Source organism: Neoarius graeffei, chromosome 12 (genome assembly GCF_027579695.1).
Source record: "Neoarius graeffei isolate fNeoGra1 chromosome 12, fNeoGra1.pri, whole genome shotgun sequence".
Taxonomy (NCBI): Eukaryota; Metazoa; Chordata; class Actinopteri; order Siluriformes; family Ariidae; genus Neoarius; species Neoarius graeffei.
Window position 1 is genome coordinate 76400516 of NC_083580.1, and position 24924 is coordinate 76425439.

General features: G+C 45.4%; 1 protein-coding gene across 1 annotated transcript in view; it reads right to left on the reverse strand.

The window, feature by feature from the left end:
- Positions 1-259: 259 nt before the first annotated feature.
- vtnb (vitronectin b) overlaps positions 260-24924 on the reverse strand; it is a 31137-nt gene continuing 6472 nt past the window's right edge. The window contains exons 3-10 of the mRNA XM_060935238.1: positions 18039-18158; positions 17737-17958; positions 17486-17625; positions 15616-15772; positions 5765-5920; positions 5406-5661; positions 5007-5164; positions 260-783 (exon numbers count right to left, since the gene is read on the reverse strand). Coding sequence (XP_060791221.1) covers positions 662-783; positions 5007-5164; positions 5406-5661; positions 5765-5920; positions 15616-15772; positions 17486-17625; positions 17737-17958; positions 18039-18158 — 1331 coding nt within the window. The 3' untranslated portion in view covers positions 260-661. The remainder of the gene's footprint in view (positions 784-5006; positions 5165-5405; positions 5662-5764; positions 5921-15615; positions 15773-17485; positions 17626-17736; positions 17959-18038; positions 18159-24924) is intronic.

Consider the following 24924-nt stretch of genomic DNA (forward strand, 5'->3'; position numbering starts at 1 on the left):
TATAATCCATACCACACTCAACCACCCAAAAATAGACCTCACTAAAATACCTAAGGGCCAGTCAGCTTTAATTTGAGGTTAATTTGAGGGTATTTTCATCCAAACAGGTGAATAGTGAGGATGCGTAGCACTTTTCATATTTTTATACTTTGTGTCTAATGATCAGGAACTCATTAGGAACAAGAAAAGATTATTAATAAATAGAGAAATGTTCACAGCCAGAGTACATATGCAGAGATAGAGTAGTACATCAGTTTATTATGTGGTAATTACATATTAAAAAGCTTGTTGGTTTACATAGTTGGTGGTTCTTACTCTTAAACAGTGAACCCAAATCAGCAAACTGTATCAGGACAAGTCACAGAGTGTTGAGTGCCGGACAGAGAGAGAAATACACACCACCAACACATGTGATAGCATATATATGGTACATGGCTGATTTGAATAACCCCTGGATCCTCCATGTTGTTTTTGGACAAGAGAAAAAATGGAGAAAGTCATGTTTCCATAATCTCCTGATTATTACAAACAGCAATTTCATCAAAATTTCATCATGGACTTCCTAACTCTGTCCTCTAGCAGCCATTATTGGATTACAGTCTCATGTACTAGCACTTCAATAATCATTTTCAGCTTTGAATTCAAAATGTCGTTCTTTTTTTCATCTTTTCTCTGCCAGGTCTTTCTCTTTACATCCCAGCCAGTACTTCCCGATGGATCTCGGGTATGGAGGGTTTACGTAGTCGATGCGTTTGGTCTGGAGATCCACTCTGTAGTATTTATCTGAATTAAAAAAAAAAAAAAAGTTACAGGTTTCTTAGAACACGTGATTAACAAATCAGAAAGCTTAAAATAGCCTACTACATTTCTTACAAAGAGAATATTAGTAATTATTATACATACAGGAGACTTTTTCCATGGAATAAAAATGTGTTCTATTCCCTTCTAGCGGGTTTCATTCATTCGGTTTGATAGCATGCAATATTGTTAGCATATTGCTTATCCTACATGTATTACATCACTCTACCCAATGGAGAATAAGCATTGAATATGGTCTACGATATTGCACAGTTGTCAAGGCAACATGATGTCACACGCCGGAACTGATGCGAATATTCAATGAGAGAGTCTTCTGCTGCGCATGCGCATAAACATTTCTTTGTTTGCCGGGAAAGAGAAAGACGCATTGAACACCCGAAAGGCTACCAAAACTTCATTAGATATTCTTCAGGTACACTGTAAAAAAAGAATAGTCGAGAATACTTGAAATTTCAAGGCAACAGTCTGCATTAAGAATTTTATGTTTTGCCAACGATGTATGCCCATGATAATCCAAACTATGATAACACTGTTATCTTTATTAAGAATTCTTAATTAAGTCAATTTTCAATTCCTCATTCTGCCAACATAGATTTCTCTTTTTGCTGAACAGTGGCATTCACAGTAGTACAAAAAGGCAATTGAGGTTCTCACAATTTTGGGGGGGGCTTTTTTCACCTTTATTTGGATAGGACAGTGTAGAGACAGGAAATGAGCAGGAGAGAGAGATGGATCAGGAAATTACCTCAGGTCGGAATTGAACCCGGGTCCCCGGACTTATGGTATGGCGCCTTATCCACCTGAGCCATGACAACATGATCTTCAACCGGAGAGAGAACCACATTGCCCAGCCCTTGCATTTGGGAGAGGAAACCCCGTGTCTTGGTCATTAAGAGCATGTGCTGAATAAACACCTGTGGCAATTATGTATTTTCAATTCAGATTATTCACTATTGCATATTTACACATCATTGAGGTGCACCCTATCAGTTTGATGTGGATTTTTCTGTTCGTTAATAATTATTCATATTTTCTTGTCCATTCAATTGTGAATATGGAATTACTTGAACAAAGCATAATTCTATTTTTTAGAATTATCCACATCAAGAAAAATCCACATCAAACTGATAGGGTGCACCTCAATGATGTGTAAATATACAATAGTGAATAATCTGAATTGAAAATACATAATTGTCACAGGTGTTTATTCAGCGCATGCTCTGAATGACCAAGACACGTGGTTTCCTCTCCCAAATGCAAGGGCTGGGCAATGTGGTTCTCTCTCCAGTCGAAGTTCATGTTGTCGTGGCTCAGGTGGATAAGGCGCCCTACCATAAATCCGGGGGCCTGGGTTTGATTCTGACCTGAGGTCATTTCCTGATCTCTCTCTCCTGTCTCTACACTGTCCTATCCAAATAAAGGTGAAAAAAGCCCCCCCGAAAATTGTGATTGCCTTTTTGTACTACTGTGAATGCCACTGTTCAGCAAAAAGAGAAATCTATGTTGGCAGAATGAGGAATTGAAAATTGACTTAATTAAGAATTCTTAATAAAGATAAAAGTGTTATCATAGTTTGGATTATCATGGGCACATCGTTGGCAAAACATAAAATTATTAATGCAGACTGTTGCCTTGAAATTTCAAGCATTCTCAACTATTCTTTTTTACAGTGTATATTTGCAAGAGAAAAACATACCAACGGACATCGAAAAACTGGAAAAGAGAGTGTGTATGTCAGTGGTGAACCGTTACTATTAGAGCTGAGACTTCAGCTCAGCCGAAACTTAGCCAGACATGAAAACAGCAACAGGGCAAAGGATTTTGCGAGGGATTAGTGGTAGGCCACTAGGTCGCGCCGTTGTGTGTAGCTGTCAATGTTGATTTTAAAAGTAACTAAGTAAATTACACAGGGAAATGAATACATAAGTCTGAGTGAAAAATACTGTGGCGAGTGTGCAGAGTGGAAGAAGAGTCTGGAGACAAATCTTAGTTTCTCGGTTGGTAGCCTGTGCTACTTGCTCTCGATAGACAGCACTGGCTTGACTGCTTTATTAGCATTTGCTAACACTACTGATGAACACTACACTGGCTGGAAGGTGACTTCACTGCTGCACTGAAGGCACAGACTCATGGTTAAGCTCACGTTAGCCTTCGAGAAGGTCTAGTGCGATAAATTTTTGTTCCCTCCCACTATAATCAAAATCTGATTGGTTAATCAGTCATCTGTCTCTTCCTACATAAACACACTGCCATGGCCTTCTGTCCCAGCAATGAAGTCCTAAGTAGTGAGTGAGCAGCTCTAAACTCTTCTCAGCCTAGAGACAACAAACAAACAAACAAACAAAGAAACAAACAAAAAATCTCATTGGATAACGATTTTAAAGGTCCCATGGCATGAAATTTTCACTTTCTGAGGTTTTTTAACGTTAAAATGAGTTCCTCTGACCTTCTTAAGTCACCCCAGTGGCTAGAAATTTCATAATGTGTAAACCAAACTATGCCCAACATTTGAGAATGGCGTGTCAAAACAGCACGTTGATAAGCTCTTCCCTTTACTACGTCAGCAAGGGAGATGATCCCCACGACCCCCCTCTGGATTCCCACCCACTGTATGGATTGCCCCGCCCAGTTGTAGTGAGGAGACCACAGAGGACACAACAACATGGCATCACCTAAGCGAGCGAAACATGGAAATTGCGCTGTACATGGATGTGACAACACAGAAAAGAGTCTGTTTTTACTGCGGACGGGAGAGCCCCTGAAGACGCAGTGGCTTAATTTTATTTACTTCAATAATACACCGTCAAGTCTACCTAAGATGGTGTATGTTTGTTGGAAGCATTTTCCTGAGGAATGTTTCCACAACTTGGGACAGTACAGGGCAGGTTTTGCACATCAACTGACACTGAAGCCTGGGTCCGTACCAAGCATCCCTGCCGCATCAGCAACAAACACCGAACAAGTAAATGTATAACTGGTCGTTTTGCCGTGTTTTAAAATCGGTGCGTTAGCCTAGCAATGGCTATATTAGCTGTGCAACTAACCGCTTCCTGCAGTTAGCCAGGTAATCTGCGCTACAAAACTAAAGAGCATGCAGCATGCTCTGTTAAACTGAGTTTAGTCTGGAAATTGACTGTAACTTATGAGCTTATGTTTGACTATTGCTCTGCAATGCATGTCTTCTGTTGGATAAGCGCTATGTTGCTGTAGTTGCTGCTTCTATACTCTTTGGTTATGGAGTGCGTGTTCAAGCCTAGGGTATTATACGTTCGTAAACTACCACTCCGAACACTCTCACTCTCTGTTCTCTGTGTCACGTTGAGTTTATGAAAGGAGTCCGAGGGACAACGGGGTTTTGTCTTAGCAGCGTGGCTACAGGCGCTGATAGCAGCGAGTATGTGTGTGCGCAACTTGGTCAAGCCCCTCCCCCTCCCCCCATGGCCCGCCCCCACCCTCTACCTTTCCCCGCCTCCTGCTTCTCATTAGCAAAACAACACACTGGGAAAAGTGCTGAAATGGGGCTTTCTCCCAGGAGGCTATATTTACGTGCCGAGGGTTCATTTCGAGAAAGGCTGCGGATATAACATCCGGAAGTCTCCACGAGCCCGTTTAAAGCATCAACAAACCACCATGCCATGGGACCTTTAATGTTTTCAGGACAGTAATTTCTGTCCTTTCATTTCTGAAGCACATTTGATAGAAAATGAGGCCAAATTAGAATTAGAAGAGAATAATTATCATTAAATTATGAAAGAAATTAAAGAATGAAAGAAATTAAATATAACATTTGAAATGCTGATATGTTTGGGCCTTCTCTGAATGCCTAGAAGACCCTGACAGTTCCCCTCTGGTGTGTGTATAATAATAATAATAATAATAATAATAATAATAATAATAATAATAATAATATTGGCTGGCTTTTTTTCATGGTACCGGTATATCAGATATATTCCATTCAGCTACTTGTTTTCGATTCATTCAATATCATGCTAGCTGAATGGAATATATCTGATATACCACTTAACGCCAGTCAATATTATTTAATTACTGCATTATTATTGTTAATATAGGCCCATTTTGACCTTAATGTAAGTTTTTCAACTATTTACTGTACATTATTATAGTTGTACCTAATAACCATTTGTACTTCCTCTGTACTGTCCCAATACCAGTTTGGTAAAGAATACCTTTCTGGAAGAAGTAGACGTTTTGCACAGGTATTGCTTTCTCTTGCACTTGCTCCAAATCATAGTAGTCGGTGTTGTCGTAGCTGTAGTCGTAGAGAGCTGGGCGTCTTCCACGTCTTTTCTTTTGGCCTTTACTTTGCCTTTGTGCTCCAAAATACCTTCTCAAAACAAACAGTATCTGTTCTTCCATATGTAGGATATCTATATTGTGTAATAACATCAACTGCACTACCTTGTAGCATACATTGGTAGCATACACCAGCTCTACAGTATTATATCAATCATTATTAAAAAGATGAATACTTTTTTTCTAAAATAAAAAGGTTATGACCTTGATGAAAAAAACAGCTAAAAAAACTTGTCAGATTTCTCCATGTAAAACATAAATAATGTACGTACCTCTCTTCGTAATCCAAACCTGCATCTTCCCAGAAGTATGACTGGATGAGTCTCCGTCTTTGGCCTTTGTTCTTTCTCCTGTAGCTGCTTTGGGTCCTGCTATGTCTTCCTGAAGCTACAGAAAGTGAAGGTGTAGGTGCAGGTGAAGAAGGTATGGAGTGCAGGTACAAGCGGCCCACCATTGCAGCATCTATTGGAGGTTTGATGCCCACCCAGTCTCTGGCAATGAACCGTGGCCCTTTGTGATGTCCTGATACTGGCATGCATAACACAGGACAGGAGCAGCAGAAGACATGTTAATAACATTTTTATGAATATATATATATAAAGGCTTTGGCTTAAAGTAGGGTCACACTTACAGCCTTGGAAGAGCGATTCGAAAAGGTCATCCCAGTTGTATTCACAGTACATGCCAGTGTAGTGAGTAAAGAGAACAGCCGGGGAGGCTTTGGTTATACGGTCACAATCCTCATGCGATGGCTGGTGCTTGAAGTAGTACTGATAATACCGTTCACCTGTGTACCCAGTAACAAACAGATGGTACAACTGTAGTGCAGTACAAGTTTACAATCATAGTGCTCCTTTTTTGACTAAAATTGTCATGCTCCACCCCAGACTTCCACTCCGGAGATTTATTATCTCCCAGTTCAGCACTAATCCGGATCCGGGACAGGACTTCCATCTTGCTGGCATTCACTTCCTGGTTTGTTCTGCTGTGTATAAAAAGGCCGAGGGGACTTTGCCAGAATGTCTCGTTGGTTTTTCACTTCGTCTCTGTGCCATTATTGCTTCTTGGATTTTGTTCTCTGTTTTGCCTGTTTCTTGTCACAGTTTTTTGCACTACGTTTTTGCCTTTTTTCATATTTGTTGTGCTATGTTTTTGTCTCAAGTTTTTTGTCTGGACTATTTTTTATGCTAGCGTTTTTTTGTCCTTGCCTGCCTCATTTTTTTTGTCCCTTGCTTTTTCTGGATTATTTTTGGTTTATTTTTTACTCCTATTAAATCTTTTTTTTAATTGGATTTACTGGTCTGTGTTCTGCTCTTGGAGCCTACTCACCACCCAAAACAGTACGTTCTGGCCAACATGGATCCAGCGGAACTGAACCATCTGAGAATGGCTATGCAGCAGCAAGGAGCCCTCCTCAGGACCCACCAACAGGAACTCAAGCAGATCACCCAGAACCTGGCCACCCTGTCCAACTCACTGAACCTTCTAGACACACAACTCCAGCACTCCCAAACTGTGCCTACCCCTGCCCAGCCACCTCCTTCACCTCCTGCCACCGCCACTCACCACGAACCGGGACTTCCTTTGCCTCAGCCCTATAGGGGGGAACCAGGTACCTGCAGATCTTTTCTGTCTCAGTGTTCATTGATCTTGGAGCTAAAACCCATGGCTTTCCCCACAGAATGCTCCCAGGTAGCTTATGTCATCATGCTCCTCACTGGCAAGGCCAGGGAATGGGGAACAGTGGTCTGGCACGCCAACGCATACTTTTGGTCCAGCTTCAAGGACTTCTCTGAGGAAATGAGGCGAACATTCGACCGCTCTCTGTCTGGTCAGGAAGTGGCTAGGGAGCTCATGGAGCTGCGGCAGGGGCCCTGATCTACCTCAGACTATGCCATCGAGTTCCGGGTGTTGGCAGTGACATGCGACTGGAATGAGTGCCCAGGTCGACGCATTCTTGTCCGACGTCATCAAGGATGAAATGGTATCTCGGGAACTGCCGTTGGACCTTGCCACTCTCATGGACCTTGCCAATCGTATTGATGCTCAGGTTCTACAAAGTAGGAGAGAGAAGAGCCACCTCAGCTGCAACTTCTCCCCACCTCCCGCTTCGTCCGTCGAACCCATGCAGGTAGATCGGGTACAGGTGTCAGCGGAGGAACGACTGCACCGTTGGAACACAGGGGCCTGCTTCTACTGCGGTCAGCAAGGACACATCTGCTGAGCCTGCCTGCTAAAAAGTACAAACCCACTAGTTAATCAAGGGACCCTGGTGGACAATGCTCGGAACCAGTCCCCTGCTGGCCAACCGTTGCTCCCCGTTATCATCACGCACAACAACCAGCATCACCATCTTCAGGCACTCATCGACTCGGGGGCAGACAGCAACCTGATCTGCTCCACCACTGCCAAGGATCTCGGAGTCCTGTTACTCGCCCTCAAGGTCCCTCTCACCATCCTGACACTCAATGGCACTGGCTTGACCACCATCACCCACCTCACCACCCCGCTCACCCTAAGGATTTCAGGCAATCACTCCAAAACGATACAACTTCACGTCATGAACAATCCTCACATTCCTGTTATTCTTGGACTACCCTGGTTGATGCAGCACAACCCCCACTTAAACTGGACTGATCACACCATCTTAGGCTGGAGTCCTTCCTGCCTGGCCTCCTGCCTGAACTCCAATCTGCCTCCCTCCAAACTACCACAGCCCTCAGCCAGTGAGTTTCCCGACCTCTCTCACGTGCCTCTGGAATATCTGGACCTCAAGCCAGTTTTTAGTAAAACCTGGGCAGTGTCCCTCCCTCCTCGCAGGCCTTACGATTGCGGGATTGACCTCCTGCCTGGGACAGCACCACTCAAGGGACGTCTCTACTCTCTCTCACCCGCTGAATGACAGGCCATGGAGAAGTACATCACAGAGTCACTGGCAGCTGGGATCATCCGCCCTTCCTCCTCTCCAGCAGGGGCAGGGTTCTTTGTCGAAAAGAAGGACAAGTCACTCTGTCCCTGCATTGACTATTGAGGCCTCAACGCCATCATGGTCAAGAACCACTACCGCTCATGACCACAGCCTTTGAATTACTCCAGGGAGCTAAGGTGTTCACTAAACTGGACTTACACAATGCCTATCACCTAGTTAGGATCAGGGAAAGGGACGAGTGGAAGACAGTCTTCAACACCACCACAGGCCACTATGAGTACCTTGTAGTCCCTTTCGGCCTGACCAACGCGCCAATGGTATTCCAGGCGATAGTTAATGACATCTGAAGGGACTTCATTAACACCTTTGTCTTCATATACCTGGATGACATCTTGATTTTCTCTCGCTCCCTGGAGGAAAGTCGGGGTCACGTCCGGCAGGTCCTCCAACACCTGCTAGAAAATAAACTGTCCATTAAGGTGGAGAAAAGCGAGTTCCACCAAAGCTCTGTCTTGTTCCTGGGGTTCATCATCACTCCAGCGAAGATTCAAATGGACCCCCTCAAGCTGGAGGCAGTCACTGACTGGCCCACCCCATCTTCGAGAAGAGAGCTCCAGTGCTTCCTAGGATTCACCAACTTCAGTAGAGTGACCAGACCTCTCTCAGCCCTCGACCAAGACCCAATTCAAGTGGGGGGAGGAAGCAGATAAAGCCTTTTCTATGCAGGTTTACCACAGCACCCGTTCTCACCCTACCCCATCCAACCAAGCAGTTTATTGTTGAGGTCAATGCTTCCGAGTCAGGGGTCGGAGCTATACTATCCCAGAGGGCCAGTGACGACAAGGTCAACCCATGCTCCTTCTCCCGCCGGCTATCCCCAGCCAAACGGAATTACGACATCGGCGACAGAGAACTACTGGCTGTTAAACTAGCCTTGGAGGAGTGGAGGCACTGGCTCAAGGGGGTGGAGCTCCCCTTCCTAGTCTGGACTGACCATAAGAATCTGGAGTACCTCAAGTCAGCCAAACACCTGAATTCCTGTCAAGCCCATTGGTCTCTCTTCTTCTCCTGGTTCAATTTCACGATCTCCTACCATCCAGGCTCCAAGAACAGCAAACCCGACGCCCTGTCCAGGATGTTCTCTTCCCACCAAGAGGAGTCCAAGCTGCCAGAGACCATCCTTCCTCCATGCTGCCTGGTGGGAGCCACCATTCTAGAGGTTGAGATGCTCATGCAGAAGGCCCTGGAGCAAGACCCTGGTGAAGGTAACCCCAGCAACACTCCTCCTAACCATCTGTTTGTTCCCTGTCCTGTGTGAACCCAGGTGCTGCAGTGGGGTCATGGCTCCAAGCTGGCCTGTCATCTGGGAGCCACCCAAACTCAGGCACTCATCCAGCAGTCCTTTTGGTGGCCATCCATCAAGGAGGACATCCAGGAGTTCATGGCAGCCTGCCACACATGCTCCTGGAACAAGACAGCCAATTGACCCCCTACCAGCTTGCTAAGACCCCTCCCGACTCCACATCAACCTTGGTCTCACATCGCCCTGGACTTCATCACAGGACTCCCCAATTCAGGTGGCAACACATGTATTCTCACTGGTATTCATGGTACTGCTCTGGAATGGTTAAAATCATATCTGGCTGACAGAAGCATGAGTGTAAGCCTTGGAAATTTGGAGTCCAGCTCTGCTCCACTGTTGTATGGGGTTCCACAGGGGTCCATTTTAGGGCTGCTGCTTTTTTCTTTGTATTTATTGCCCCTGGGCTCCATCCTGAGAAAGCATGGCATCTCCTTTCATTGTTACGCAGACAATAGTCAGATATATGTGCCACTGAAGAAAAAAAATGCTTTCTCCCTCACACCACTTCTGTCATGTCTTGAAGACATCAAGGCCTGGATGGCCTTGAACTTTTTAAATTTTAATGAAAATAAAACAGAAGTGATGGTGTTTGGCCCCAGCAGCTCTTGTGAACCCTTGCCCATTGATTTGGGCCCTTTGGCAGACTATGTAAACCCAACAGTCACGAACTTGGGTTTTAAGATGGACAGTGATTTTAAATTGGATCGGCAAATTAGTTCCGTAGTGAAGTCCAGCTTCTTTCAAATTGGGTAACTGGCAAAGGTGAAGCCTTTCCTTGCACAAACGCACTTTGAGACAGTAATCCATGCCTTCATAACATCTCGGCTGGATTACTGTAATGCACTTTTATTTTGGAGTCAGCCAGTCCTCCCTCGCACATCTCCAGCTGGTGCAAAATGCAGCCAGACGCCTCCTAACTGGAGCACGTAAGATGGAGCACATAATTCCCATCCTGGCCTCCCTCCACTGGCTGCCTGTGCACTTTAGAGTCCATTTTAAGATTCTTTTATTTGTTTTTAAGTCTTTAAATGGTCTTGCCCCCCCACCTCTCTGAGCTCCTTCAACCCTATGCTCCTGCTCGGTGCCTCAGGTCAGCTGATTTGCTGCTCCTGGAGGTACCGAGGTCCAAACGGAAGCTCAGAGGGGACAGAGCTTTCTCCACTGCTGCTCCAAAATTATGGAACGAGCTACCATTGCACATTAGGTAAGCCTCCTCACTGTGCATTTTTAAAACCAGTCTTAAAATCCATTTTTACTCCTTGGCTTTTAACTCCGCATGAGACTTTGCTCTTGTTTTAGTGTTTTATGGTTTGCTTTTATTCATTGTTTTATTGTTTCTAATTGCTTTTAAAAACAATGAAACAACTGTTCTACTGTCTGTTTTATTTATTTCATTGCTTTTAATTGTTTATGTCTTTATGTACAGCACCTTGTTTTCAACTACGGTTGTTTTAAAGTGCTATATAAATAAAGTTGAGTTGAGTTATTGACCGTTTTTCTAAGACTGTCCATTTCATTCTTCTGCCCAAGCTCCCCTCAGCCAAAGAGACTGCAGAACTACTCGTCCACCACGTTTTCCACCTACATGGTCTGCCTACCAACATTGTTTCTGACCGGGGTCCTCAGTTCACTGCACAGTTCTGGAAAGCCTTCTGCAAACTCATCAGGGCCACCTGTAGTCTCTCCTCAGGCTTCCACCCACAGACCAACGGCCAGGCAGAACGGTCGAACCAGGCTTTGGAGGTTGCACTCAGGTGCATGGCGTCCAGGGATGCCAGTTCTTGGAGCAGGTACCTACCCTGGATCAAATATGCACATAACACTCTCCCTTCCTCTGCCACAGGTCTCTCTCCTTCCCAGTGCTCACTAGGTTACCAGCCACCACTGTTCCCCAGCCAAGAGGAGGAGGTCACCGTACCCTCAGCCCAGCTCTTTATATGTCGCTGCAGGAGGATGTGGGCATTGGCCTGGAGAAGACTCATTCACTCCACACTCGCATCCAAGAGGCAGGCTGACAAACGTCGCTCCAAGGCACCCACCTACCAGGTAGGTCAACGAGTTATGCTCTCCATGTGCCACCTGCCACTTAGGACCGTCTCTCACAAGCTAGCACCCAGGTTCCTTGGACCCTTCCTCATCAAGAAGGTAATCAACCCATGTTCTGTTAGACTCGCATTACCACTCACCATGCGACATGTTCACCCGACCTTTCATGTATCTCAGCTTAAACCTCTGGTCTCCAGTCCTTTGCTTTTTTTTTTTTTTTACTCCTATTAAATATTTTTTATATTGGATTTACTGGTCTGTGTTCTGCTCTTGGATCCTACTCACCACATCTCACCATCCATAACAAAAATGTGATTTTGTTACATTCATATACAAGTATGCAACTTCTCTGGCTCGGAGGATTCATGCACTCTTGTAGGACTGTTGCTCATGGCTTAATGGCTAAAGAAGTAGCTTTGGGACCAAAAGGTCCTTGGTTCAATGCCCTAGACCAGCAGGAATGGCTGAAGTGCCCTTAAACAAGGCACCTACTCCCCAAGCTACTCTAGATATGGTATGTTGCTCTGGATAAGAGCATCTTCTAAATGCCTGTAATGTAATAAAATTGTAAAAAATTACATTTTGTGGTATGGTGAATAAAAATGGAACTGGAAATATTTTTTGAATACTATTGTCTGGATATATTGAGTTCGAATCCTAATGATGCCACAGCCATCTCTGACTGGGAGCCAAGAGAGCAAAACTTGCCATGTTCCCCTGCAAAACACAATGAAACTAACCAACTGTGGGCATCTTTGAGATCGTATATGTAGAAGAGGGCAGATAGAGCTTTCCTCTGAGTGTGTCCATGAAGGTTCTCAGTCATCCAGGTCATCATAAACCATAGGTGCAAAAGAAGGCAACTGGACTTGCTTGAAATCCTTTCCTTGAAGACATTTCATGTTTCATCCGAAAGGCTTCTTCAGTTCTGTCCAGGGCTTTGAACCGGTTCAAGGAACGAAAACGAAAACCGGGAACTTTTTCTATTTCACATGGAACAGAAACGAAACCAGAAACTTTATTATTTTTTATGTTCCGGAACAGAAACGCTTATTAAAAATAATGGTAACCGGTTAATACCGGTTTTTATTTCGTTCCTCAAAGTTTCTGTAGCCTACAAATAGTCATTCTTCTCCTGCGCAAGTTTCTATGACCCGCTGGGGTTCACTTCCTGTGTGACGTTCGCTGATTGAATGGAGAGCGCGGGAAGGTGGACTACTAGTGAGTAAATGCATTACTGAGTGTCTGAGCAAAGAAGAGCCTGAATGTTGCAACCTCCCTATTGGCTGTTTGTAAAAATGTATCAATTGTTGCCCTTCCCACGGGAATCATTGCGGGCTCGAGAGACGAGACCTGACGAGTTAGTTCGTTGGTAGCAGAACAAAATGTCTGGATACAAATCGGGTTTTCAGAAAAGGAAAGAAAATAAACGGAGGGTCGAAAATACAAAAAAGGAGGCAGAAAATGCAAAACGAGTTTTAAGGTAGGACAAATGGTTACTTTTCTGAGGCAGCCCGCCGTGGCTGCCTGCAGGCTGATTTATTATAGCCCATTTAGTTAAAATAGTTGATATAAAATGTTTATAGTTATAGTTATGTGATGGTTGTCCTGATTTAGACTGTTTTTTTTTGGGGGGGGGGGGGGGGGGGGTTGCGCGATGTTGCACCCGGGTCCAGATTAGGGCAGAACCGGCCCTGGCTACATTTCAGCTGTAGTTTATGAATGTATGTACTTGCATAGATGTGTACTTCCAATATGGCGCCTAACAAAATCGCGCGGCGCGGTGACGTCATGCGGTAGCCCTCTATAGGGCCTGACTAGCCTTTGGTAACACACTAAACGAATTATCTTTCATTTTTGGCACTTTTTCTGTTTGTGTAGATGGGAAGACATACTGAGAATCCAAATCGCCAACATTTGAAATAATAATTGTTTTGAATTATTTCTTGTCTTATTTAATGAAGGTTGTAATAGAATTGGCCTACATTTGGCTTAAGCTGGATGAGACAGAGACATAATTTTATAGCCATTTGTTAAACAGCTGAGAGGGAACGTAATTAACCGTTCCGGGAACGAAATTTTTTTGTTCTAACCGGTTCGGGAACGTCTATTTAATGGTGGAACCCAAAACCGGAAACGTTAAAATTCCGTTTCTGTTCGGAACGAACCAATAGGAAAAAAATTCCGGTTCAAAGCCCTGGTTCTGTCTGACTAGTGGGGAGTTTGGACCGACTTCAACTGACGTTGACTGACCTCAGCTGACTTCAATGATTCATATGATGGCAGAAAGAGCCAGTGACCCACAGATCACCCTAATGACCCTGTAGGCTGCTAACACCATTCATTCCCAGCCTCCAGTGACCCTAAACACCTACAAGATGACTGAGAGGGTCAACAACCCATGGGACCTCAACAACTCTCCTTAGGGTTGCTTTCAGTCCACTAGAGGATAAATACCTGAAACTCCCCACTAGTCAGACAGAACTGAAGAAGCCTTTCAGATGAGAGGTGAAACGTCTTCAAGAACTGCAAACAAGTCCAGTTGCCTTCTTTAGCACCTATGGCTTACCTCTGAGTGTGTGACGCTGCAAAACACAGATGTGGTCAGTTGGCTGCATGTGTCTAAGTGGCGTATCATGGAGGAGAGCTGGCTGGTAGGTGGGAATTGACCAAGACTAAATTGTAGGGGGGAACCCTGAAGAACACTCTGTGCAGTTGTATACACTTAGCTCTATACTATTAGTAGAGATTTCAGAGTTTGTGGAGACTACTTTTGTTTTTTGACCTGTGGGACAATTGTAACATCTGTTACAGAAAGACAGAAAAGATGCAACCCTAACCCAAAATCATATACCATCCCATAACAAGACTGTCAATGACTGCGTAGCTCACTCTAGCCCCGTCTAGTCCAGAAGGAATGATCCAAAGTGGGCCACCTTGTGCAATAAATGGTGCAAGCTATATACACTATATACAAGCTATATATAGAAGCTACATCCACCCTAGGAATACTGACCTATTTGCCAGAAAGAATCCAAAACGGTGAGGAATTGACCGAGAAGTGATTTTTGTTGAACTGCTCATTAAGACTTAATTAGTCCATAACTTCATTAATAATTGTAGCTAAGCAAATCTGGGTAGAAGTTATATGCACCCTAGGTACCCCTACCTTCATGCCAGAAAGAATCAAAATCAGTGAATTGAGGGAGAAGAAGCGATTTTTGTCAAATGTGGATGACACCAGACAGACAACATATGATGGCATATGGTCATTGCCTGTTGGCTGGATGAGCTAATAACCATTCTTTATGACTGTCTTGAGCAGAAAAGATCTCAGAATGCACTTGTACACAGGGTTTATGGTGCGAGAAACAAAAACATCCAGCCATAGACGCCTAGTTAATAGTATCATCTCGTATAACTACTCTTTCCAACTGTGATGAGCAGAAAAGCATCTCAAAACACTTGGATTGCATCTCAAACACTCTCACGGCGACGGACTACAGACAGCACATGATGGCATAAGCTCATCACCTGTCGGCCGGATGAGCTAATAACCATGATTACTATGACAAAATGAAATGTCTTCAAAAAATGGACACAAACAAGAATTTATGATTTCTGAATTGTCAATTAATTACAATGCAGCTTAAAATGGGTGATTGTTCAACATGTCTGTAATGAACTCCAATAATCTGTTGTAGTTACAATACTTCATATTTTCCAAGTTGCTCTCAATGGACCAATGATTGTTTTTCTGATGCAAATCTAAGTTTACAGTGTATTTTGAGCAGTGTTACAGTTGGCCCATGTGATGTTACAATTGTGCTACTTTGCCAGAACATGGGACTCATTTTGTTTTCAGTGAAATTGTACAGCCCTCTGAACAGCTGAACATATGAGCTTGTATTCGCTAAAAACGTTAAATATATGCATGATGATCAATGTAAAGTATGAAGTCTGTAATTTAAATCATCGTTAAACTCAAGCCAGCTCTTCCCAACTCTTCTCTAGAAATTATTTCAATGGAACAAAGTTACATTCCTAACAGTATACGGACTTGTGTGAATGATTGCAGTAAAAAGCAAAAAAACTTAAAACCAATGACGAAAAGGAATTGTTCCAATGCTTTTGGTCTACACACCTTTAAAGAAATAGACTTTCTCCTTTTTGTGGGATGCTGGGGCAGGAATGGCAAATGCAGCATCAACATTATCTGGAATCTTCTCAAACCCCACTGAGATCTCTCTCGGGTAATCTTCATCCAGGACGTCGCCATCGAAGCGCCAGTACTTGCTACCCTGAATGACATTATACACCATGTCAAGAGGAAGTTCATTCATTCATTAAATTCCTTTGAAGTGTCTTTTGGCAGAAAGTCAAAATGACTGGAGTAAGATGAACATTCAGATGCCTAGGTTTACTTTACGAGAAATTCAACATGATGGACAGTGTATGACAATATTGGATCGTGATGCCATTATGGTTTTATCAGCATGGTCTGAAAAATGTTGTTGGTTAAATCAACATAGTAGGTTTGTTTTTCATAGTGATTACTTATTATTGAAGACCTGCTAACACTGGTAACACTTGACTACTTAGTAAGTCAAAGTCCCTCCTGTGCCAGGACCTGGTCTTCCCAGGCAGTTTCCTGTCCCAGTACTAACCAGGCCCTTCAGGCACATTGGGCGGTACTGAGTTGCATTTCCATAGCCCTCGGCCTCTCACATAGCTTGGGATACAGTGGGGGGCGGGTCCTCTCATAACCGCAAGAGTTGGCCTAGTGGTTAGCGTGTCCACCTCTCAACCAGGAGATCATGAATTCTACTTGCAGTCGGATCATTACCAAAGACCACAATAAAAATGGTACCTGGTACAACGGCAGTAGAGAGTCACCACCGCACCAGGTAGCATTTTTATGATGGTCTTTGGTATGACCTGACCACGAGTAGAAGTCACGATCTCCTAATTAAGAGGTGGATACACTAGCCACTAGGCCAACTCAGTCACTTAACCATTAATTAAAGCTTGATGATATTTAGAGTTCATAAAGTCGGTGAAATTTAGTTCTCTCTGAAATTTGGTCATTGTGATATATGTCTATTTCTGTAATATCTAAAAAAAAAAACCCAAAACAACAAAAAAATCCAGGCCATTCTATGGTTGGGAAGTTATTTAATTTGAGGGGATTAAAGCAAATAATGTGCATGAAATCGCTCACTTTGCGCAGTCAAGTAGACAGAGTCTGTGTGTGTGTGCGCAAGTTTACCTTCTTCTTCTTTTGGGTTTTATGGCAGCTGGCATCCACAGTGTTGCATTACTGCCATCTACAGGTTTACCTTTGATCGTGCACTGACAGTTCCATCATTCTGTCACTAAACGAACAGCTGATCGCACCGAGGTGTTCGCTGAGTGCCAATATTTATTAGTTTGGTCTTGCATTTCATTTCCTTCTCAACATAATGTATTTTCTTCTCGCTTTCCGTTATTGTAGTTGGTCTTTCACGTTTCATTCGCGCACTCACGTCCTCCATTTTTCTCTCCTGTTTCAAATTTGTATCCCACAATGCCTTGCGCGAATGGAGAAAGCCCACCAAGTGATGCATGACATGGTATCTTGAATTGGGTCATGGTGAAGCAGGAAAAAAATAGCGGAGAATTTAGGGCCATGTGGCCTGAAATTCATTAATTGTTCTATTTAAAAAAAAATAATAAGAAAATTGGAAGTCTGTGATTCAAATTCAGTTGCTTTCAGTCCACTGAACAAAAATAATAGGTTGTCAGGGAAAATTCTTTTTATGACCTACACTTGAAAAATCTGAAAGGCAGTCTACCTTTAAGGAACCAGGTTGTAGTGTGTTAACAGATGTTGATATAAACAAACAAACTCCAAGACACCTTCAACTTATCTTCTTTTCATAAACTGATTGTCTTCTCTGGACCATGCCACAAATTCCTTGAACTGTATTTGATGTATTGGAAATGTGACAGAATTATGGTAGCACATGATATACCTTGAATATATAACTCTTCCCTTGGCAGTTAATTCGAGTAAAGGCAGCGTCGATCGGACCAGAAATGCCCCACACATCCTTTATGAGCTTGGGATAACCCAGCATCACAGACTTCTCATCCAGTTCAAAGAAATATTCACCTACAGTGCAGCACACAAATCACGGACACGTGTTCACTTCACAAACTTACAACCGTGAGTGAATTTTAGCATTCCAGAAACGAAAGAAATCATCATAGACAGTAATCTCACCCCTGAAGGCATAAATTGATCCGTTCTTTATCTGCAGGAAGGCATCGAATGATTTTCCACTGCAGACTTCTGCCTCAGGGTCAGGAAATGGGGTGGAGGCATGGGCCACGGTGGTAGGGATTACTGCGATACTCGCTGCTGTCGTTGTATTTGAAAAAGCCCGGGGACTCAATATAGAGGTCAGATTTATCTCAGGGAGGTCAAACGCATCTCCACGGGAAACTGGAAATGAAAAGCAGATTAACCTTAGATTTAACCTCAATAACTGCGAGATGTGCAATTGTGTTACCCTGAGCACTTACTTTTAGTTCGGCACGTGGTATCGTAATCTATACAGCAGCTTCCGTAGAACTTGCACAAAATGTCGCACTGGCATTTGTATTTGGGGTCAAAGCCATTCTGACAACGTCCAACACACGATTCTAGGTAACACAGCAGTGAGTGTGTTTATGATCTAATGGCAGCATTTAAGATATAAAGGTAAAGTCAAAGTCAATGTACTTTCAAAATCCTGTTCAGGGACTATAATGCGGTGAAAAGGTTTATGTGTTAGGCAGCCACAGAAGGTCAATTTGTGGTGGGAAAAGAATAAAAGCTGAAATTTATTTAACTAAATTAGGTAAATAACATCAGAAGATCTCAAAGAAGTAGCGATCGTAGCAATCTGGAGTGAAAAAAAAAAGTAAAAGGGATAAGCCAGAGGGAAGAAACGACCTCAAAACACTGCTACGTGTTAATTAATAGTAATTAATTAAATGTAGTCAATTTGTCTGCATTCTTGTTTCTGCTTGTTGATGTGATTGAAATGGAAATGGTTAGTAGCTAACTAGCTTATAACACCATATTAAGCTGCTGGCTTGTCACTAACAGTAGCCTGTTGACTAAGGCTACGGTCACACTACAGCTCGCGATGCTTTGCGATGAAAATGAGGCGTTTGGTGGCGATGCTTCGCCGAGCTTCGGGAAGTGTTCCCAAACCCATCTGCAAGTATTCACTGCTTAGTGTGCCAATGAAAACTTCACCACCAAATTTCAACATATGCATTGAAATTTTTCGCGATGTTTTTGGCCAATCACGAGGTGGAGACACACCAAAAGACAACTCAGGAAGCGGAGAACATTCACCATGTGCATCGCATGATTGGTGGCAATGGTACCAATTTTTCATTGCCAAGTATTCGCAAACTCATTGTGAGCTGTCGTGTGACCAGGGCTTTAAGGTCAAAACACTAATCACCTACAGTTCTTTTCAGAACCACAGCAACTCAGAAGATCACAACTGGCCTAGAAAGGGTGAACCCATGGCCTAATAGTTAAAGAAGCAGCTTTGGGACCAAAAGGTTCCTGGTTTGATTTCCTGGATAAGCAGGAATGGCTGAAGTGCCTTTGAGCAAGGCACCTAACCCCGAACTGCTGCCCTGGGTATGTTGTATGTCGCACTGGATAAAAGTGTCTGCTAAATGCCTGTAAGGTAAATGTAGAAAGGATTTTCCTGAGCTCAAATCTCCCACCATGCTAATGTCATGAACAGGACTCCATATTTTTCAGATGCTAAAAGGGAATGTTTGGGATGTCATCAACGTTAGAACCAACTGAGAGTGATACAGGTACATTTTTAAATCCAGATTCAGTTAAAATAATTTCCCTCAATCATGTTAGCTTGGGTTGTTAGGGTTTTGAACCTGGGTTGATAGTGTGATAATCCAGCAAACCCCCACTAGGCCACTAGGGGGATGACTCAAGTGCAGAGGCGTGAGGCGAAAGTAGAGTATCAAAACCAATTTATTTACAATATAAACAATCCACAGCCAAAAACAAAAGTATAATCCAAAAGCTCAGAAGATATAAGGGAAAATAAAAAATATCCAAAAGTTCAAAGTCCAAAAAATGAGAAAAGAAAAGGCAAAAATACAAACACGCAGAAGATCTCAAAAATGGTAAACACAAAGTCCAAAAAAGATCCAAAAGAAAGCAAAGTACAAAAACCACAAAGACACAGGCAAGGAACATGGGACAGAGGGAACTAGCACTAACAGCATAGCATAACATAGGATAAAGACTCCGTGACAAGGGAACAAACAGAGGAGTATTTATACACAAACTCAAAGGAACAGGGTGGGGCAGGAAACAGGCAATCAAGACAAACACAAAACAGTGGCGGCCTCTAGAGGCCAAAACAAACATGACAAGATAAACATAACAGCAGCCTCTAGAGGCCAAAACAGTCCTAGTCCTAACAGGACCCCCCCCCAGGAGCGTCTCCTGACGTTCCCAGGGCAATCTGGATGGGCCGAATGGAAGTCCCGGCACAGTCCTTTATCTAAAATGTCCCGGGCGGGGACCCAACAGCGTTCCTCAGGGCCATAGCCCTCCCAATCTACCAGATATTGAAGCCCGCCGCAGACCCGGCGGGAGTCAAGCAGGCGATGCACGGTGAACACAGTCTGACCCTGGAAGATGCGGGGGGGTGGGGGATTCCTAGGGGCAGGGGCATACGTGGACGTCAGTACGGGCCGCAACAGGGCAACATGGAATGTGGGGTTGATCCTCAGAGTCCGGGGCAACTGGAGCCGGTAGGTGACAGGGTTCACCCTGCGCACCACCTTGAAGGGGCCAATGTAGCAAGGAGCAAGCTTGCGGTTCTCCACCCGCAGCGGAAGGTCCTTGGTGGACAGCCAAACCCACTGCCCAGGGCGAAAAGCGTGGGCAGGTCTTCTATGGCGGTTGGCCTGAGTCTGGTTGGTTCTGGAGGTCTGGATGAGGGTCTTCCTGACCTCACATATTGGGTGACCGAGGGCACCCCCGCGTCCTCCTCCTGGTCCAGGAACAGAGGTGGCTGGAACCCGAATTGGCACTGAAATGGCGACAGCTTGGTGGCCGATGACTGCAGGGTGTTGTGGGCATACTCTGCCCATGGCAGCCAGGTGCTCCACGATGTCGGGTTATCCATAGCCAGGCCTCGCAGGGTGGTTTCCAGGTCCTGGTTGAGCCTCTCCATCTGGCCATTGGACTGTGGGTGGAACCCAGAGGAGAGGCTGGCAGTGGCTCCGATGACCTTGCAAAACCCGTGCCACACTCGGGAGGAGAACTGGGGCCCCCGGTCAGAGACGATATCCTGTGGGAGACCAAAGACTCAGAAGACGTGATTAAATAATAGTTTAGCTGTTTCAAGAGCAGAAGGGAGCTTGCACAGTGGTAAAAAGCAGCAGGCCTTGGAGAATCTGTCAACTATGACCAAAATGATAGTGTTACCTTGTGACTCAGGGAGACCCGTGATGAAGTCGACTGCCACGTGGGACCAGGGATGCCAGGGAATGGTCAGAGGATGCAGGAGACCCTGGGGATGCTGTCGTGGGTTCTTGCTTCTGGTGCACACTTCGCAGGAAAGGACGAATGACCTCACTTCCTTCTCCATGCTAGGCCACCAGAAGCATCTTCTCAAAAAGGCCAGGGTCCTTCAAGCTCCCGGGTGGGCGGTGAGAGGGGATGAGTGACCCCACTGGAGAACCTTGGCCCGGGCTTGATGTGGGACGTACAAGAGGCCCGGTGGCCCCATCCCAGGACCGGGGTCCTGGCGTTGGGCTCGTCGGACGGCCTCCTCAATACCCCAGCGGACAGGGGCCACAATCCGGGACACAGGGATAATAGGCCCAACTTCGCTCTCCCTGTTGGTGGGAGCGAACAGCCTGAAAAGCGCATCAGGTTTGGTATTTTTGGAGCCGGGGCAGTATGATAGGGTAAAGTCGAACCGACTGAAAAATAAGGCCCACCTAGCCTGTCGTGGATTGAGTCTCTTTGCTTGCTGGAGGTACTCCAGGTTCTTGTGGTCTGTCCAGACCAAAAATGGATGTTGCGCTCCCTCCAGCCAGTGCCTCCACTCCTCAAGGGCCAGTTTAACTACTAGCAGTTCTCGATCCCCCACGTCATACCGGGACTCCGCAGAACTCAGGCGGTGGGAGAAGTATGCGCAGGGGTGCAACCTTCCTTCTGAGCATTGAGAGAGGACCACGCCGACGCCGCTGTCCGAGGCGTCCACCTCGACGATGAAGGGTTGCGAAGGGTCCAGGAGGACCAGAATGAGTGCCGTGCAGAAGTGGTGCTTGAGGTCTTTGAACGACCTTTTCCGCCTGAGGAGACCAGACATATGATCCACCTGTCCCTTTGGTGAGGTCCGATATGGGTGCTGCTACAGAACTAAAGTTCCTGATAAACTTGCGGTAGAAGTTAACAAATCCTAAGAACCACTGAACCTCTTTGACGGACTTGGGGGTGGGCCAGTCCCGGACGGCCAGGGTCTTGGCTGGATCCATCTGGAGTTGGCCTGTCCGTACAATACAACCCAGAAAGGAGACCTCGGGAACATGAAATTCGCATTTCTGGGCCTTGGCGAACAGATTGTTCTGTAGCAGCCTCTGGAGAACCTGGCGGACATGGTGGCGGGGCTCCTGCATGGTCTTGGAAAAGATTAGGATGTTGTCGAGGTAGACAAAAACATACAGGTTAATCATGTCCCTCAAGACGTTGTTGATTAGAGCCTGAAAAACAGCTGGTGCGTTGGTGAGTCCGAAGGGCATCACCTGGTATTCATAGTGCCCAGACGGGGTGTTAAAGGCAGTCTTCCACTCATCTCCCTGTCGGATGCGGACGAGGTGGTATGCGTTCCGTAAGTCCAATTTGGTGAAGACAGTGGCGCCTTGGAGCAGATCGAACACTGTAGACATCAGCGGAAGGGGATAGCGGTTGCATACAGTGATCTTGTTCAGACCCCTGTAATCAATACATGGCCGGAGCCCCCCCATCCTTCTTGCCGACAAAGAAGAAGCCGGCACCAGCGGGTGAGGTGGAGGGTCGAATGAACCCAGAGGCCAAGGCTTCCTTGATGTACTCCTCCATGGCCTTGCGTTCTGGCTGAGAGAGGGAAAACAGTCTGCCACGAGGAGGGGTAGTCCCAGGGAGCAAGTCGATGGCACAGTCGTAGGCACGGTGCGGAGGGAGAACGGCGGCCCTGCTCTTACTGAAAACTTCCTTGAGATCCCAGTACTCTGTGGGAACTTGAGATAACTCGGTGAGATCGGGAGGCTCGGCAGGAGACACAGGAGAGCTAGAGAGCAGACAAGAGGCATAGCAAGCAGGACCCCACTCCACAACCTGGCTAGTGACCCAGTCTATACGAGGGTTGTGGCGGGTAAGCCAAGGAAGACCTAGAATAACTGGGAACTCAGGTGAAGGAATCAGGTGCAGGGATATTTCTTCCTTGTGACCTTGAGACTGGAGGAAGACTGGAGAAGTTACTTGGGTGACTCTTCCGTCACCTAAGGCTTGGCCATCCAGGGCAGACACAGACAGTGGGACTTCAAGAGGTGCAGTCGGGACATTGATACTTTGGGCGAAGTGAACATCCATAAAGTTTCCAGCCGCCCCGGAGTCTAACAAGGCCTGACAAGAGTGAACAGACTCACCCCAGGAGATGGAGACCGGAATGTAGACTCCTTGGCCAGGGAGTTCAGGAGAGAGGGTAGGCCCCGTCACAACCCTCCCTCGGCTGGACAGGGCGGTCCTTTTCCCGAGAGCTCGGGACATGATGCTCGGAAGTGACCAGGCTTGCCACAGTAGATGCAGCACTTGTCCCACCTTCTGCGCTCCCTCTCAGATGCGGAGAGGTGAGTATGGCCCACTTGCATGGGTTCTGGACAGTCACTGGAGGAGGTAGACGGGCTCCATGTTGAGGCAGTGAGGCCAGGGAGACTCAGGACTTGGCGGCACTCTCTAATCCTGTTGTCAAGATGAGTAGAATGTGAGATCAGAGTTTCGAGGTCACTTGGGCATCCGATAGAGGCCAGACCGTCTTTGATGAGGTCAGACAGACCATGGTGAAAGGCTGAAACCAGGGCAGTCTCGTTCCATCCACTTATTGCTGCGAGCGTTCGGAACGAGATGGCGTAGTCTGCGACGCTCTCTGCCAGATGGCTGTTGCCCAAGCTCGTGCCTTACCAGCTAACAGGGTTATCACAAAGGCAATCTTGCAGCAATCTGTAGTGTAGGTGGTAGGCTGGAGCTCAAAGGTGAGTTGGCACTGGGTAAGGAACTCCCACCACTCACTGTGCTTGCCATCATACCTCTGTGGTGCAGGAAGGCTGGGTTCACGTGGCAGCATGGCAGGAGGCACTGGAGCAGGAGCAGGAGATGCGGGCAGAGGACTCAGCTGTGCCAGGGTTTTCCCAATTTGCTGAAGCAGTACCTCGTGGCAAGCAAGGGCCTCACGTTGACTTGCGAGCATTCGTCCATGAGCATCCATGATCGCTCCGAAGCGTGTCAGAGCTGCCATAATTCCCTGAAGGTTGGCCAGGTAGACAGTTAAAGCAGCCTCTGCTGAGTCGGTCATGACGGAATCTTTCTGTTAGGGTTTTGCTGGAATTCGAACCCAGGTCACTGGTGTGATAATCCAGCAAACCCCCACTAGGCCACCAGGGGGATGACTCAAGTGCAGAGGCGTGAGGCGAAAGTAGAGTATCAAAAACAATGTATTTACAATATAAACAATCCACGGCCAAAAACAAAAGTATAATCCAAAAGCTCAGAAGATATAAGGGAAAATAAAAAATATCCAAAAGTTCAAAGTCCAAAAAATGAGAAAAGAAAAGGCAAAAATACAAACGCTCAGAAGATCTCAAAAATGGTAAACACAAAGTCCAAAAAGGTCCAAAAGAAAGCAAAGTACAAAAACCACAAAGACACAGGCAAGGAACATGGGACAGAGGGAACTAGCACTAACAGCATAGCATAGGATAAAGATTCCATGACAAGGGAACAAACAGAGGGGTATTTATACACAAACTCATAAAGGAACAGGGCGGGGCAGGAAACAGGCAATCAAGACAAACACAGTGGCGGCCTCTAGAGGCCAAAACAAACATGACAAGATAAACATAACAGCGGCCTCTAGAGGCCAAAACAGTCCTAGTCCTAACATGGGTTAACAGCTAGCAAAAAATTTTAGTGATACAATCAGTAGATATTTACAATCTGCTTCTCTTTAAAATGGTTTATTTATTAAACCTCATCCAAGATCATGAAGTACTGTTCATTCTTGCATGTACCGGTAAAGTAATATGCTTGGTGTGTCTGGAGGGCTCCTGAGTTTAATAATTGCATTAGGGCTCAAATTTTCCCAAATAGGACCTCATCTCA